Here is a 16,829-nt window from a genome sequence, read left to right as displayed (position 1 = left end):
TTGATTTGAGTCCCAGTTTCCTTTCCATCACTATTGGTTTCCTGTGCATTTCCTTCATTTCAATTAGTTTAGCCTTCATATGTTCCTCTAATTTGTGACTATAATCAACCAGTTCTGTGAGCATCCTGATGACCAGTGTTTTGAATTGTGTATCTGAGAGGTTCGCTATTTCTTTTTCGCTTAGAGTTATTGGCTCTGGGGCTTTGAGTTCTTCTTGAGCCATAATATTTTGGTCTGTATGTGCCTGTTATGTATGAGGAACGGAGGCCTAGGTGTTCACCAGGCGGGGCAACCCATTTGCTGGGTTGTGACACTGTATGTGGGGGCAGGGTCAAAGGAAAGCAATGGAGGTCCAGTCTGCCACCTCCAGCCACTGCACTTGAATGTGCTACCACGGTCAGCCTGCCGCTTTTCGCACTCACTGGTTCCCCCCCTGGGGCCTGTGCGGTCTGTCTCACTGCTCACTCCTCTGCTGGTTTATCTGCACGCGAATGTGTGACTGCGGTCAGCCTGCCCCGCACCCTCATTGGGTCTGTGCTGCTACTCTGGCTGCCTGTGTGCCTGGGTCGGGGGATCTTTCCTGCCCGACCCCTGCTCCGCTGCTGGCTCCACCCATCTTACCAGTCCCTGTTGAACAGTTCGTTGCTGTTGGACTTCCGTATAGTTCAATTTTCTGTTCTTTGGCTGCGTCTTTGTTTACCAAACCTTTGTTGTATTCAGACTTGGTTGTGGGAGAAGGCACAGTGTTTCCACCTACGCCTCCATCTTGGCGGAAGTCTCCCAAATTTAGTTTCATTCTTTCAGTAGAGGAATTATATGAAGAAAGATTTTCTTTAATAAAGAAAATAGGGTAATTGAAGCCATTATATTGGCAATTCAGTTGAAAAATTCTGCAAGTATACAAGGTTATTTGAACATCAATTAGAATATTAGTCTCGACTTACTTGGACAGTTATTCAACTTTCCACTTTATTCAATTTGTCACCTGTCAACATTTGGCTAGGGATCTCTAACTTGACAACAGGATCCATACACATGCATGTGTGTATATGTATATATTTGCTTAATTTATCATTTTTGCAGAGGCATCTGTTTCAGATTACCTGGAAGCTCAAGCCTTTATTACTCAGAAACAAGAATTTAAGTAGAGATAAGGGCATAATGGCACTGACCCCAGGTGGGGATACAGGGCAGCCACACTTCCAGCACTAGAGGCTGGCGTGCAGAAACCTAAGTTGCCTGGGAGAGAGCCTTCACTCTATTTGACCAGTTAAAAAATATTCTAGCAGCTTGCTTTATGTATCAGATTTTTCTCATACAGAGATGAGAGGCATAATAAATTTTGTTGGTTTAGAGGCTATCTAACTGCTTTAAATCAATACGGTGTATTCCCTGAGTCGTTAGTATGTGCTCAGTGGGTTAATGAACGTCCCCTCACCCACTAAATTATATCTGTGGACATTATTATGGGAATGTTGTTGAGACATTTTTTGAGAATTGCTGCTCATGAATGGAAGATCAGAATAAGTGAATACCTGCAAAAATGCCACAGTAGTAAAAAAAAAAGCTCAAAAGTTATAATGAAAGAAAAGAGAAAAAGATTCCTGGTACCTGGTAAAATTTCAAAAACTATCTAATAAATCAAGAAATAAAAAAGGCTGAAGCTTGAGGCACTAATATAATCACATAATTAGAGCCCAAAGACACGTAGAAGTCCTGAGGGAGGTGTAGTATAATTATTATATTGTTGATTACTTACATTAATCGTTAGGAATGGGTTAGAAAGTGAGGTCAGTAAGCCGCTGTCATTTAGGGAAACTTCTGGTTGTTTAATTATTGACAAAATGGAGATTTGAATATTTGCCCTTGATTCCAAGTGTTGTAAAAATATTACCAGTATGAAAGCATAAAAAGTTGAAGTTTTATGCAAATGTATTAGCATGTGTTTATGCCACCATCTTTTGTTAATATATCTTATTTTAAAACTGGAGAAGACTCCCTGTGCATCCACATTCATTTATATATTTCTAACCTTCTTAGGTAGAATGATAACTAATTATAAAATGTTTTCCACTTATTACTGCCTGTTGAAGTTCTCCCTTATTTCAAGGGAGTAAGCTTGAGGTGTGCTGTATTATATAGCAGTATTAGGGAAGGCCTCATTGATTAGGTGACATACGAGCAGAGATATGAAAGAAGAGAAGGAGTAAGCTTTGTGGATATTTGAGGAAAGAATGTTTAGGTGGAATAGCAAAAATAGAGGCCCTCAGGTAGGAGAGTTCTTAATATATTGAGAAAGAGCAAAGACCACTGTAGCTGAAGTAGAGTGAGCAAGAGGAGAGGTGTAAGAGCTGAAATTTGAGAGGCAGGCTTCTGCTGAGAGAGATGGGGAGTCACTGGAGGATTTCAACTGAGGAGTGACATTTCTGACTTACGATCTTTCTGGCCACTGTCTTTGGAAATGCCTGCAGGAGGGCGAGGGTGACAGCGTGTAAACTAGTAGGAGGTTTTTGCAGTAATGCAGTGGGTACGTGATGTTGGCTGGCCCAGGGAGGCAGGGCTGAAGGTGGTGAGAAGTGATAGGATTTTGTATATAATTTGATGTTAGAGCCAACAAGATTTACTGACGGATTAGGTGTGGGGAATTAGGGAAGAGGAATAAAGATGACTCCAGTGGTACAGGCTTGAACAATTGAAAGGACCAGAGATGAACATTGTGGAAGAAATAGGTTGGGGGTGGTGATTAAGACCTGGGGTGCAGTTTTGACAAATTAAATTTGAGATGCTTAAAGCCCTGGCTGGGCTTTGCCACCCACATGCCTGGGTTGCAAACCGGTTCCTTGCAGGCTAACTACTAGCAGGGGATGCACAAAAGGCAACCATACATTGATGTTTCTCTCCCTCTCTCCTTCCCCTCTAAAAATAAATAAATAAATAAAAATCTTTAAAGAAATTTTCCATAAAAAAGAATTTGAGATGCTTATTAGACATCAAAATGGAAATGTTGACTATATAGTTAGATGTGAGTCTAACTCTGGGAAAGGTCTGAGCTATATAGCTATAAATTTTGGAGTCTTGAGAGTCCTGACAGTGTTTGAAGCCAGGAGAATGGATGAGGTTACCTAAGGAGTACATATAGAAAGTTTCCAGAAGTTTAGGAGCTTGAGGGTACAAGAGGACCAGTACAAGAGACTGAGGGCGTCCTAGGTGTAGGGAGAGGACTGCAAAGACAATGCTGCCCAGGAGGCAGTGGTGTGCTGGAACAGCTCCTGCCAACTTGTAAGAGCCTATTGCAACATCTTCAATGAATTTTTAAGCTGCTTTGAAACACAGCCATTTAAAAATTGAATTACATAAATATACATTAAAGTAACTATATTAAAAGTAACACTCAAAACTCACCATTTCCTAGTAGTTATTTTTTTTTTTACATTTTTTTACCTTGTATGCTTTTATTTACATCTATCTGTGTGATGGACAGGCTATGTAATGGTGTGCTGCTGTGTGTCTCTTCCCAAGTCCACAGTCAGTGATGTTATGTTGGTACCTTGAGATTGGCCCTGGTGGGAATGTTTACACCTTGGAAATTGCAAATGCTACACATCAGGGCTTGATTTTTTGTTTTGCTAATAAAGTGATAAATAAAATGCTAATAATGAAAATACAAGTTAAAAGTATAGTATTTCTCATATGTGGAATCTGATGGAACAAACTGAATTAACAAGCAAAATAGGCAGACTCACAGATAAAGAACGGATGACAGCTAGTGGGGTGGGGAGGGGTTGTTAGGGGGTGGAGGGAGTGAGCAAAAAGGAAAAAGGACTCATGGACATGGACAACAGTGTGGTGATTGCTGGGGGGAGGAGGGTATAAGGAGACTAAATGGTAATGGTAAAATATAATAAAGGTTATATTATTTAGAAAAGCATACTATGTCTGTAGCTATTCCACTGTGATTAGCAGAGAAATTAAAAAACTATTTGGCCATTATTTAATAATTATTTGATTCAGCAAAGCAGTCATATCATTGACAAAGGAGTGAGGGAAGGTTTATCACTTAAGCCATCATTGTTGTTTCAGCTCCATCACACTCATTGATGTGATAGAAAAAAAATCAGCCAACATTCATGTTGGAACGACTCATTCATCAATTACAACGCTAAATTGGCTATGATTTTAAGAATTTGGCAAAATCAATAAAAATGTATAAATCATAAAACCAGGAAAATTGCTGATGTAATATTTAAGACTGGTCACTTTGGCTGTTGCCATTTTCTTCAGAAGCTTTCTAAACGTAGTTTTACGATACACAAGTTGGCGATAAACACAGTTGTTCACTGGTTAAGATGAGTCTTGCCCTTAGGTCTGAAGTAATTTCAGGTTTGAGTAAGTCAGTTACTGTATTTTATATTCTCTGTGATATGTTAGTATTGTTTGGTTAAAAATATGTGACTTGAACCCTGGCTGGTGTGGCTCAGTGGGTGAGCGCTGGCCTGCAGACTGAGGGGTTGTCGGTATGATTCCCATTGGGGTTGTAGGCCAGGCCCCTAGTTGGGAGCATGCAAGAGGTGACCTATTGATGTTTCCCTTGCATATTGATGTTCTCTCCCGCTCTTTCTCCCTCCTTCTCTCTGTCTCTAAAAAAAAATAAATAAAATCTTTAAAAGAATCTGTGACTTACATTCTCCAAATAGATCTACATGTTGGAACAATAAAGTTGAATCTTCTCACTTCCAAAAAAAAAAAAAAGAATTGTCACTACACACACAAGCATTGTCACTCTGGTGACTTTTTCAAGGATATTTTGTTTTGTGGGGGATAAAGGCATATATTCCAGAAACCATTATATGGCAGTATGTATTAAGAATGCCTAGAGTTATTTGTGTTTGTAAAATGGTTTGAAAGAAGGGTGATGGGAATCAATTTTAACTGAGATAGCTTTATGCAAGAGAGACCATTTGAGTTAGCTGTAAATGAGTTGGGTTTTCAGTTGATCTGTTGACTGTTATATATATATATATATATATATATATATATATACATATATACTTAAAGATTTTATGTATTTATTTTTACAGAGAGGAAGAGAGGGAAAGAAACCTTGAAGTGTTGTTGCCTCTCATGCAGACCCTACTGGGGACTGGTCCCACAACCCAGGCATGTGCCCTGACTGGCAATGGAACCGGCAGCCCTTTGGTTCGCAGGCCTGGCGCTCAATCCACTGAGCCACACCAGCTAGGGCTGCTTTCTATATATTAGATATTGTGCGAAGTATTGTGTAATTTAATCTGACTACCTCTGAGGAAACTGAAGTTCAGAGAGGTTTAGTGACTTGTTAAAGATCACACACAGCTAGTAAGTAGAGTGAGGTACAGATCTAGCTGACAGCAAAGCCTTTCCAATACAGCACACAGACAGATTCTAGAAAGAGTGGAATGTGGAAGCATATTCCCAGACAGGAAGCAGTAGGAGCAAAGAAAAGTACAAAGGTAAGAAAAAGGGGGGAGGGAGGGAGAAAGGGAAGGAAAGAGAGAGAAATCCAGTGTGACTTGGGCACTGTGTGTGTGTATAAAAGATGGTGGAATTTATAGTGGGAAATACGGCTGAAAATACGGGNGAGAGGGAAAGAAACCTTGAAGTGTTGTTGCCTCTCATGCAGACCCTACTGGGGACTGGTCCCACAACCCAGGCATGTGCCCTGACTGGCAATGGAACCGGCAGCCCTTTGGTTCGCAGGCCTGGCGCTCAATCCACTGAGCCACACCAGCCAGGGCTGCTTTCTATATATTAGATATTGTGCCAAGTATTGTGTAATTTAATCTGACTACCTCTGAGGAAACTGAAGTTCAGAGAGGTTTAGTGACTTGTTAAAGATCACACACAGCTAGTAAGTAGAGTGAGGCGCAGATCTAGCTGACAGCAAACCCTTCCCAATACAGCACACAGATTCTAGAAAGAGTGGAATATGGAAGCATATTCCCAGACAGGAAGCAGTAGGAGCAAAGAAAAGTACAAAGGTAAGAAAAAGGAGGGAGGGAGGGAGAAAGGGAAGGAAAGAGAGAGAAATCCAGTGTGACTTGGGCACTGTGTGTGTGTATAAAAGATGGTGGAATTTATAGTGGGAAATATGGCTGAAAATATGGGTGGTATAAAGATCATGGGAGGCAGGCCTTGAAGGTCAAGTTAAGAAATTTGGGTACTTCTTGTAGGAAGTCATCAATTTGAAGATAATTTTTCTGGCAAGAGAGAATTATATCTGTTGCCAGCATTGCATTTAGGACCTTTGTTTTGTTTGTTTCTAGCTACAGATTCTTTTGGAAGGCAGGGCTATAGAAATAAAGTAGGTTATTAAAGTTAAAAGGTAAGTGTAATTCTCAATTTCATGTAGTAGTTTATGGAATTTATGATTATTTTATTAAATTCTTTCTTGCCATGAAAATAGGAATACCACTATAAAATTGTTTAATGCAAGCTTACAATTTTTCTAAGACCATAAGATAGAATTTTAAAAATCATGTTTTTCAGATACTGACCGAGCTTTGTCATTGCTAGAAGAATACTGCAAAAAATTACAGAAACCAGAGGAGCAGCAGTTGAAAAATGCTGTTAAAAAGGTGATGGGTGTCTTTAAGAGCACCTTGTTCCAAGCTTTGCTAGGTATGTATTAAAAATTATGTGGTATCTTAATGGTAAGAATTGGGCCTGGTAGTCTGAGAAATGTGGGCAAAGAACCTGATGTTAACCCAATATAAGAGTGGAATAATCTTTTTTGATAGTAGAAGAAAGGGTTTGGGTTCTTTTTCTTATTTCAAGTTAACCTAAAAAAGAACTGTTAAAGAGTAGAAATAAAATGCAGACTATTAAAAATATAAATATTGACAGGATGATTTGTATAGGAAAGAAAACTTACACAGGAACAAACCTGACTTGGGTGTTGTTAGAGAAGGGAGTTGCCCAGCACAAAACACACAAGGCACATTTGACTCAGGATCAAGTCCTACTTTAACTCTCTTCTTGAAACAAAAAATTAAAGTATTCTCTTCTTCCTTTTTGCTTCCCTGGTGAAAGTTGATGACCCAAATAGAAAAATTTCTTGATGAGAATCTCAGTGTTTTGGAATTTTTGTCAATTTGTCAGGAATCTAACTAGATAAAGTTTAACTTTATTTTCTAATTTAGTAAAGATTTTCTCAACAATCTTTAATAATCAAAGATATAGTTTATTTATCTATGACTATACACATATATCTTTTGCATTTATGCAGGTAACTTTGAATTCTTTTTAATGATATTTTAAGAGTTAAAATAAACAGCAAAAAGATATTAGCAAACATTTCCCCTCAACAAAAACAGCCAACTAATGAAATAATTTTAAAAACCCACTTAATTATACTATATATTTTACTGGTCTTACATAGTGCATTTTAAAGAAATAACTGAGTCTACTAGATGTTATCATTGCATTTTTAAGTTCTCATAGTTATTGAAATAAAAATATAAAAATGGAATTATGAGAATTAACCTTGAAAATATTTTATCTGTTTTTATTGATATGTTTACACTTACTAAAACAACTCCAACTTCTGAATATAATTTTAAACACCATTGCACTTTGAAAATTTGAAAATCAGTCTGTTGAATAAAAACAGAAGAAAAAGCTTTATAGGATTATTTTGCCTGTGGATTAAGTTCTTTAAAGTATTCTCTTGTGGCTGGTAAGAATTAACAACACAAATAACTATAATCATCTTAGTTGGTATTAAATAGGAACAACTCTAAATGGACTCCTGCAGACTTTAAATAAATCCTGTCATTAGATAATATAGTTGACAACATTTTAAGCCACAAATTTCTCAATTAATTAATAGTTTCATCCTATTTGTAATTAGTGAAGGTGATTAACTGAATGACAATATCTGTCAATAAGTTTGTATGATATGTTTAGTTAAGACTAGCTAAGTCTTTTGAAAGTTTCAGTTTTTGAACTTGATTTAGGAAGAGTGTTGTTATCTACTACATTTTGGTAATATAACCCTTCAGTAGGGCAACACTAATAAATACACAGGGAATAAAATGACAAGTGAACGACAAAGCATTTCATTTTGTAATTATTTTGAGTGAGTGATAAATATATTGGCAAAGAGCCTACATTGTAGTTTGAATGTCTGTAAAAAATGAGAGGCAACAATAATCTGTAAAAAGCTGTTATGTAAGTAATCCCTGTGCCCAGCTTTGAATGGATGGATTAGCTTTGCCTGTTTTTTGAAAGTCATTTTGGGATAAACTAGACTGCAAAAAATGGAGCAACATTATACAACAAAAGAATAATTTTTTATTCAAGTCTACATGGGTTGCTAGGTACTGATTACAAATGTGTTGTTATCGAATGTTTGAGTGGTCTCATTGTGTATTGTCTTTAAGGACACACAAAAAGAAAAACTGCGTAGCCCTGTACGTCCTGAAGGGGATCAAAGCTTTGTAAAAGGATAAGGAAGGCCCTGGCTGGTGTGGCTCAGTGGATTCAGTGCTGACCTGTGAACTGTGGAATCACTGGTTCGATTCCTGGTTGGGGCACATGCCTGGGTTGTGGGCCATGTCCAGTGGGGGCCACGTGAAAGGCAACCACACATTGATGTTTCTCTCTCTTTCTCCCTCCCTCTCCCTAAAAATAAACAAAATCTTTAAAAAAAAGGATTAGGAGGGAGCCATTGATAAATATAACATTGTCTATGGCCTATAACTTGTTTTCTGTTTCAACCAACTCCTCCCCTCCCCCTTTTTGTTATTGTTCTTGGTGCAAGCAAGGGGAAGACAGTGGCTTCATCCATTGTTCTGATATTTAGATAGCCAGGACATTGAAATAATAGCTTGCATGAATCTCAATTAACTGGAGAAACAGAAGAGAATCATAATGCGTAACACCCACACAGATGAACAGGAAAGTGAAACACTGCTTTTGCGGAATGGGTTGTGGCATTTGCATGTGACCAGGAAACCAAGACTCTACAGGTGAAAAATAATCACTCTGAAAATGAATACTGTCTTCCTTCTGTGGTCCTTCATCATGCTTTCAAAACTCCACCAAAGGCTAATATGTTTAGATGGTATAATCTTTGAGGACAGAATTCTGTTCGTATAACTTTGATTACCATAGTGCCTAAGAGCACTTTATAAATGAGGTTCTCTTATAATAGGTGGAAGGTGATAGCAAAAGTATGGATTTTTTAGTTTTTAAAGTATAATTTTATCTGATTACGAAAGTAATATATGCTAATTCTGGAAAATTTAAAAAATAAATAAAGTATAGTAAGAAAGTAATTTCTGTGGTAAAGTGGATTGCTTTTACTGTAAAAGCTGGATATACGAAAACATGGAGAATGATGAACTGTTTAACTTTCTTCCTCTTTGCTTCGAGAGTCCCTGTATTTAGTTTTTATTTTCCATTTACTAATAACTGGCAGTGAAAAAAGACACTTTAAGTTTTTAAAAGTTAGTCATTAGTGTTTATTGGCATATAAAAAAGAATGCCTGACTCTGCAATGTGCCAGAGGCTGCACACTTAGATGCTAGGCTTAGGGTGACATCTTGTGGTCATACTAAGGAAAAAGTTTTGTCCAGTGGATCATTTTTTTCAATGACGATTGCGTTAACACCTTACAGAATTTAAATAGAAGTGAATTGACATTCCACAATATTTTAAAAATTAATTTAGGTTTCTCTTATTTAGTATTGCTAGAACATTTTGTGTTTTTTAAAGATGCTAAGGTTATTTATTCTTCAATTAGATGATGAAGGACCAAGATGAACTTTTAAAAATATTATTTTTCACTTCTCTTTCAGATATTTAAAAAATTCTCTTCGTAGTGTTTGAGGTGGACTATTCTGGAAAGATTTGGATAGTGAAGTGATACTTTTCTTAAAACCCTGCCAGGAGCAGCATCTTAGAAAAGTGCTCTTCCACTTCATAGAGACTTGCATGTCAGATTTTGTATTAGAGTAGAATACTTTTTATTTCCGTGAAGCTTAATACAGAACCCTATGGATACTTGAGATAACTAGCAGTGTGGATGAGACATTAGACAGACCACATATTGGGGCTTTTCACCTCCTGTGGAAGCCTCTATCATGTCCCTACCTGCCAGCAGCTTTAAGTAGCCCTTTTATTATGTCTCTCAGTGTTTTGTTTACATTACTATAAAGCACTGATTACACTGCCTTTTAATAAACTGAATATGATTTTGCCTTCTCAGTAGACTGTGAGTACCTTGAGAGTTGAAGTTGTATCTAATTAACCTTTGTACCACCAGTATGTGGATCTCTAATAAATAATAGGTTGTCAGTAGATTTTGTTTATTCATTTACTCAACAGTTATTTTTATTTTTATATTTTTTGTTTTTAAAGATTTTATTTATTTATTTTTAGAGGAGGGAAGGGTAGGAGAAAGAGAGGGAGAGAAACATCCATGTGTGGTTGCCCCTCGTGCGCCCTGTACTGGGGACCTGGCCTGCAACCCAGGCATGTGCCCTGACTGGGAATCAAATCGGCAGCCCTTTGGTTTGCAGGCCCATGCTCAATCCACTGAGCTACACCAGCCAGGGCTCAACAATTATTTTTAAAAGGTTTGTTATATTGTGGTAGGCAATAGAGATACAACAATATACTATAGAGGAGAGGATAGTCCTTGCCCTCATGGGTGAGAGCAATCGAATGGGGGAAAGAGACCCTTAGGTGTGCAGCTAGTTAATTTATTGAAGTGTAACAGGTGACAAGTGCTACAAGGTCAATCTGTGTAAGGGTTTTTATCACATTTTAGTTTGAGTAATATAAAACTGCTACATATTTTCTCAGTACAGTAGTTCTAATATAATCCTTTTATTTTGAAATAACATCTATTTGAAAACATCACAGCTATTTTGGTCTTAATTCTTCATCATAACATAGTTATTGCCAACAGGTCATAAGGAAGTCAAAGAATTTTTTATAGTTGATAGGGAGTGTGAAGACCCACACAATCATGTGAATTTGAAACAACGTCATTTTAATCCTCCAAAGGAGAGCTTCCCGAAGTGCAGTTCTTGGAGCAGGAGCAGCAGCCTCACTGGGGACGTGGTTAGCATTGCAGATTCTTGGGTCTTGCCCCAGAGACACTGAACCAGAACCTCTGGAGTGTTTTAATAAGCCTTCCAGGTGATTGTGAGACATGGTAAAGTTTGAGAACGTGTGTTCTAAGTGGTTAGATAGTCGGTCACTTGAAGGAAGTAATACAGCAGGCGAGTATTATCAGTGCATTTGGGAAAATAGGATGATGGCATTTCTTCATTCTTGAATTTTTTGAAAAGTCTGATTTGATCTTTTACAAATATAAATGAACCATTATCATTCTGGGATATATTTTGAGTACCTAAATTAGTGAATATTAATATGAAATCTAATTTTTTATAGAAAATACAAGAGTATATCTGAAACATTTAAGTTTTTTTTTTAAAGATTATATTTATTTAGTTTTAGAGAGAAAGGAAGGGAAGGGGAAAGAAAGGGAGAGAAACATCAATGTGTGGTTGCCTCTTGCACGCCCCCCACTGGGGGCCTAGCCTACAACCCAGGTATGTACCCTGTCTGGGAATCTATCCAGCAATCTTTTGGTTTGCAGACCTGCACTCAATGGACTGAGCTAAAACCAGCTAGCCAGGGCTTGGCTCCCCCCACCTCCCGCCCCTTTGTATACTTAATGATAGTTTCTATCTATGGTGCTAAGGATAGAGAATAACAAAGTTACCTTGTATGAGGCTTACTCACTTAGGTAAGTGCTTGCTGCCACTCACAACCTCAGAGCATGTTCTCCAGTAAAACAAATAAATTACTACATGTCATGGACCTTCAAATATGTCTTGACTGGTCAAAGAGGTAAATGTTAAATTCTTATATACTAAGGTCTAGTATGTTCCTACTTATTTGTTTACAATACTCATTTAAGTAAAAGAGTGCTGGTACTATAGTTATTGCAATTGAGTAATAGTAATGAAGTATTTATGAAGTGTTTACTTATTTACATGGATATGTGCAATGGATGTTATTTTTTTTTATTTAGTCTTCATTGTATTGTTTCCTATTATCATTTAGTCCCCTTAAGCCCCCTCACCCCAACAATCAGCACATGGTTGTCCCTGTCTCTGAGTCCTTTGTCCTATTTGCTCAACCCTTCCAACCCCTCCTTCCCCTCCCCAGCTGTCATCTGTTCTCTGTCAATGAGTCTGTCTCTGTTTTGCTTGTAAGTTCAGCTTGCCCATTAGATTCTACATAGGAGTGAAATCATATGGTATTTGTCTTTTTCTGACTGGCTTATTTCACTCAGGATAATGTTCTCCAGGTCCACCCATGCTGTTGCAAAGGGTACACTTTTCTTCTTTTTTACTGCTGAGTAGTATTTCTTTGTGTAACTGTCCCATAGTTATTTTTATCCACTCATCTACTGATGGGCACTTGGGCTGCTTCCATATCTTGGTGACTGTAAATAACACTGCCATGAATATAGGTGTGCTTATGTTCTTTCAAATTAGTGTTTGGGGCTCCTTTGGATATATTTTCAGAAATGGCATCACTGAGTCCAAAGGCAGATCCATTTTTAATTTTTTGAGTCTTCTCCATACTGCTTTCCACAGTGGCTGCACCAGTCTGCATTCCCACCAACAGTGACCACCAAAAGGGTTCCCCTTTCTCCACATCCTTGCCAGCTCTTGCTGTTTGTTGATTTATTGGTGCTATTCATTGTGACAGGTGTGAGATGGTAGTTCATTGCGCTTTTAATTTGCATTTCGCTGGTGATTAATGACATTGAGCATCTTTTAAAATATCTATTGGCCATGCTGGATGTTAATAAAGACCAAATTCTTACCCTTAAGGAAGTTAAGGTCAATTGGGAAGGTAATATTCACATACATAGAAACAAGTATGAGACAAGTCATACATCAAGGAGTAAACTCTGGAGGCTATACCAAAATGCTGTAGGATTTCAGAGAATGTGAGGATCACTGTACATTGGTGTTGTTAGGATAGCTTTAGTTATATAAAATATAAAGTTGAGCTGGGTCTTGTAACTGATAGGATTTGGGTAAGAAGAGAGGGAAGAAAACGTCCTTCCTAGAGAAGTTTGAAGGTAAACTTGAGAAACAAGAGTGGTAAGCATAAAATGTGACCCAAACAACCTTTATTATTTCCAGTGCTAAACTCATACACTGAGTGCGATTAGTTGTGTTTTTCATGTCAGGCAGGAATCCAGTATTTCTTAAGTTTAAATTTGACACTTTAGATTGGACGCCATCCAGAGGATTAATTGCCATTCTTGGCTCCGGACATTATGTATTTGCTGCAGGATTTATGTCACCAGATGGCACCATTTAACTGAATTTATGTCCTTTATGTCTAAGGCTGGTTGTTTTAAAAGGAGGATGCTTTTATTTGTGCTGTTCATGAAATAGGAAGAGTTAATTTATTTTGATGGCATATAAGACTTCTATTCAGAGTAAAGTGATGAAACCCCAAAGGCCCGATGAGAGCAAGAAAGGACCTAGTGATTTCTGCTAAGTACCTAATCAATGAAAATTTAGTGATGGGCACGGTCATCAATAGTGCAACAGGGGTTGGCAAAAGTAGGTTTATGGTTGTGAGTACCTGAAACACAGAGTTTATTCTTGTATTATTTAATAATTATTGTATTATTTTGGATATGGACCACTGTAGACCGACTTTTGCCTACCCCTATCTATGGTAGCTGGCTAAAAAACAGACAGAATGCACTAGATTTCTCCATCTAGTTTTTCCTACAGCTAGCATAGTAATATTGTAAATATTTTAGTCTTGAGTTTAACTTTCTGGTGTAGGGATTTGATATATATAATATCAAAAATGTAGAGAAGATTCTAAAACATTTAGGAATAAACCCTTTCAAGATACCTTGAAATATTATGGTAATTTCATGTTAGCAATTTTTTTCAAGACAGTGTATATTACATTTAGCTTTAGAACTAATAAAATTAATAGAACATGATAGGGATACTCTTAGTAAAAATATACATTCCAAGGTAATGAATGTTATTTCTTGGTTAAAAACTTCCTTAATACTTTTAAGGAAGTGAAATTAGTCACTTTCTTCCCTATGTTCCCATAGTATTTGTGCATATTTCTGGTGCAGCACTTATTACATTGCATTATTGGTAATTGATTACATATTGATATTCTTCAGTAAACTGTGAGCACCTTGAATGCAGGGAATAGTTCTAATTCAGTATGGGGTACAGTGTCTAACATGGATTATTCATTCCATTATTAATTTTTTTTTGTTTGACAAAATATATTTTGAACCTGCACTATCTAAGAAACACTGTATTAAGGTCTGAGGATTTAGTGACACGAGAGAGGTGGACCTTGTTTCATGTAGTGCATGGTCTACCAAGGGAGACAGACATTAAACAAATAAATGCAAATTTGATGTGTGCTTTGAAATAAATATTTATGTGAATTAAACAGTAAAATCATAAGAATTACTTGAACTGGTCAAATTTATATTATTGTATTATATTTGTTTAGATAGTATTTATTAATTGAAACCTTCTGGTAATTATCGATTATCCTTGGAATCAACTCCAGACTTCTCACGTGTAGGGTTCCGCAGTGCCTCTGCCCGCCTCTCGTCTCATCTCTCACCATTCTTCCCTACTCACTGTGCTCCGGCCACACCGGCCTTCTCTCTCCTTCCTAAATGCTGCCCAGGACATCTCCACTTGCTTTTGTCTGCTTACTTGGAGTACCTTTCTACCCAAATCTTTGCCTTGTTGGCTTATCTCATCACTTAGGGTTCAGTGCCTCTAAAGTGCTTTTCCACTTCATTACCTATACCCCACTCCTAAGTCACATCTGTCCCATTACCCATTTCATTTCATCACTGTAGGTATCACTAGGAGAAATTTTGCTTATGTGTGTTTTGCATGACTTTCTCCACTGGAATGTAAGTTCCATAAGAGCAGCTACTTTGTCTTACTCATTGCTGTATCTTTTATATTAGCTTAGTGTCTAGCACTCAATAGCCACCAAATAAATGTTTATTAAATAAGTGGATGAGTAAGTGAGTGTTGCTGCATGCTTGGTACAGTGTTAGATTCTTGTTTTAATTAGAAACATACTCATTTGAAAGGAGCAGAAAGCTTATGCAAATAGTGTTTTGTTTTTGCTATGTCAGGAGAAGTTTGAGGGTAGGCAGTTGCTGGCATTAAGGCAGCATCTCAGGGACCTTCTGGTCAGTGTCAAATGGGAATTACAACAGGATTTCAGGGAGGAATTGGGAATATGGTGTCAGTAAAGCCCAAGGTGAGTGATGTCACCTAGACGGAGCACCAGGGAGCTTTGCCTGAGCCAAGACAAAAGATACCAGGTCCCATCAAACAGACTTCTGCATCAGAGACCAGATGGGGAGGGAATTGATCAAGGACCAGAGAGAAGGCAAAGGACAGCATGTAGATCCAATAAACCCAACCTGTTTCTGTCCCCAAGACTTATGATAGTGGATAAACCATGCTACCCACCCTCCCTCCCCTGAGAGTCTATTGGGCATTATTTTAGAGAGAGAGATAAGCAGAAGGGGGGAAGCTATATGAATGAGCAGTTTTGGCTGAGAGAGACTGTTTAAATTATTGAATCAGACTGCACTTTAAAGTGGATTGAGTGGTCAGTTTTCCCCATTAACCAGGGCTGGAGGGCTTCTGAAGCAGTTGGATAAAGCACGGGCACAGTGAAGAGCTCCGTGCACTTCGTTTGCAGGTCCATGGTGTGATGTGGGGTGAGTGTGTGAGCCCACTTCCCAGAAGCGTAGTCCCCAGTGTTGACTCTTACCTCTTCATACTCCTTTCAGATTTGACATTTACTGTTGAAAAGGATTAACCACAAGAAGGAACAGTGGAAAAAGAAGTGCCCCTCAAATATCTCATAGGAAAGGCTCCCCTTCATTCTGTTAGCTCTGCCTCCCGGTAAAAGATAGAAGAGGGTGAGAATGAGGGGCATAGGTCTACCTTAGTTTGTTTACTTGTCAGTCCTAAATGTTGCTTGAGAAAAATATTTGTCCTTAATCCTCTCTGTTGCTCAGAAGCCATGGAACTTCTCAGCCTATGTCAGGAATTGCAAACACACCCAGAATAACCTACAGCTCTACCATGTACAATCAATTTCTCTGATTTCTAGTTTTCGAGTCCCCGGGTTCTACCTTACATTCACTTTCCAGGTTGCTGTCAAAATAATAAACCTTTATGAAAACATAAGATTAAAATTTTCTTCACAGGACTGTGGGTATGCAAATGAGTCATCAAATGTACCTAGAACCACAACACTCTAGTGGGCATGGTAGTTCTTAAATGTCTTATTTATGAATCCCTAAAAGTTTAAGTATTTTTAAAATCACAGACACAAATTATACTCAGTATTAAATAATCCTTTTACAAAAACCTTAAGTTTTGAAACTAAGCCATTTGAAAATAAACAGCTACTTCAGAAACAAGCCTTGTGCTTAAGAAATAGTAGCTGCAAGAGTTTTTTGAGAGTTTAAAAGCTCTTGATCAAAATAAAAAAAATAGTTGTAAAGGTGAGTTTAAGAATTTATTAATTGAAGTAATTAATATTATTAACAAAAACTGTTTGTTTTAGGTACAGGGGTACATTTAGTTATTTTTCCTGATATGTGTTCACATCATTTTTGTTATATTTCTCATATAAGTCTACTTTCTTAACTATATTCTTTTCTAGAAATGGAGCTCCTTGAAATATGGAAATTTTAATATATTTAACAG

The 16,829-nt window shown here is 37.6% G+C and overlaps 1 protein-coding gene across 1 annotated transcript in view; it reads left to right on the top strand.

Annotated features, from left to right (window-relative positions):
• The window catches only part of DLG2 (discs large MAGUK scaffold protein 2), a 1,965,529-nt gene that overhangs the window by 17,764 nt on the left and 1,930,936 nt on the right, over positions 1-16,829 (top strand). The window contains exon 3 of the mRNA XM_037042840.1: positions 6,526-6,657. Within this exon, the coding sequence (XP_036898735.1) occupies positions 6,526-6,657 (132 nt within the window). The remainder of the gene's footprint in view (positions 1-6,525; positions 6,658-16,829) is intronic.

The sequence above is a fragment of the Sturnira hondurensis genome, unplaced genomic scaffold (genome assembly GCF_014824575.4).
Source record: "Sturnira hondurensis isolate 20B ecotype Veracruz unplaced genomic scaffold, ASM1482457v3 Scaffold0003801, whole genome shotgun sequence".
Lineage (NCBI taxonomy): Eukaryota > Metazoa > Chordata > Mammalia > Chiroptera > Phyllostomidae > Sturnira > Sturnira hondurensis.
This window is presented reverse-complemented; position numbering and strand designations above follow the sequence as displayed.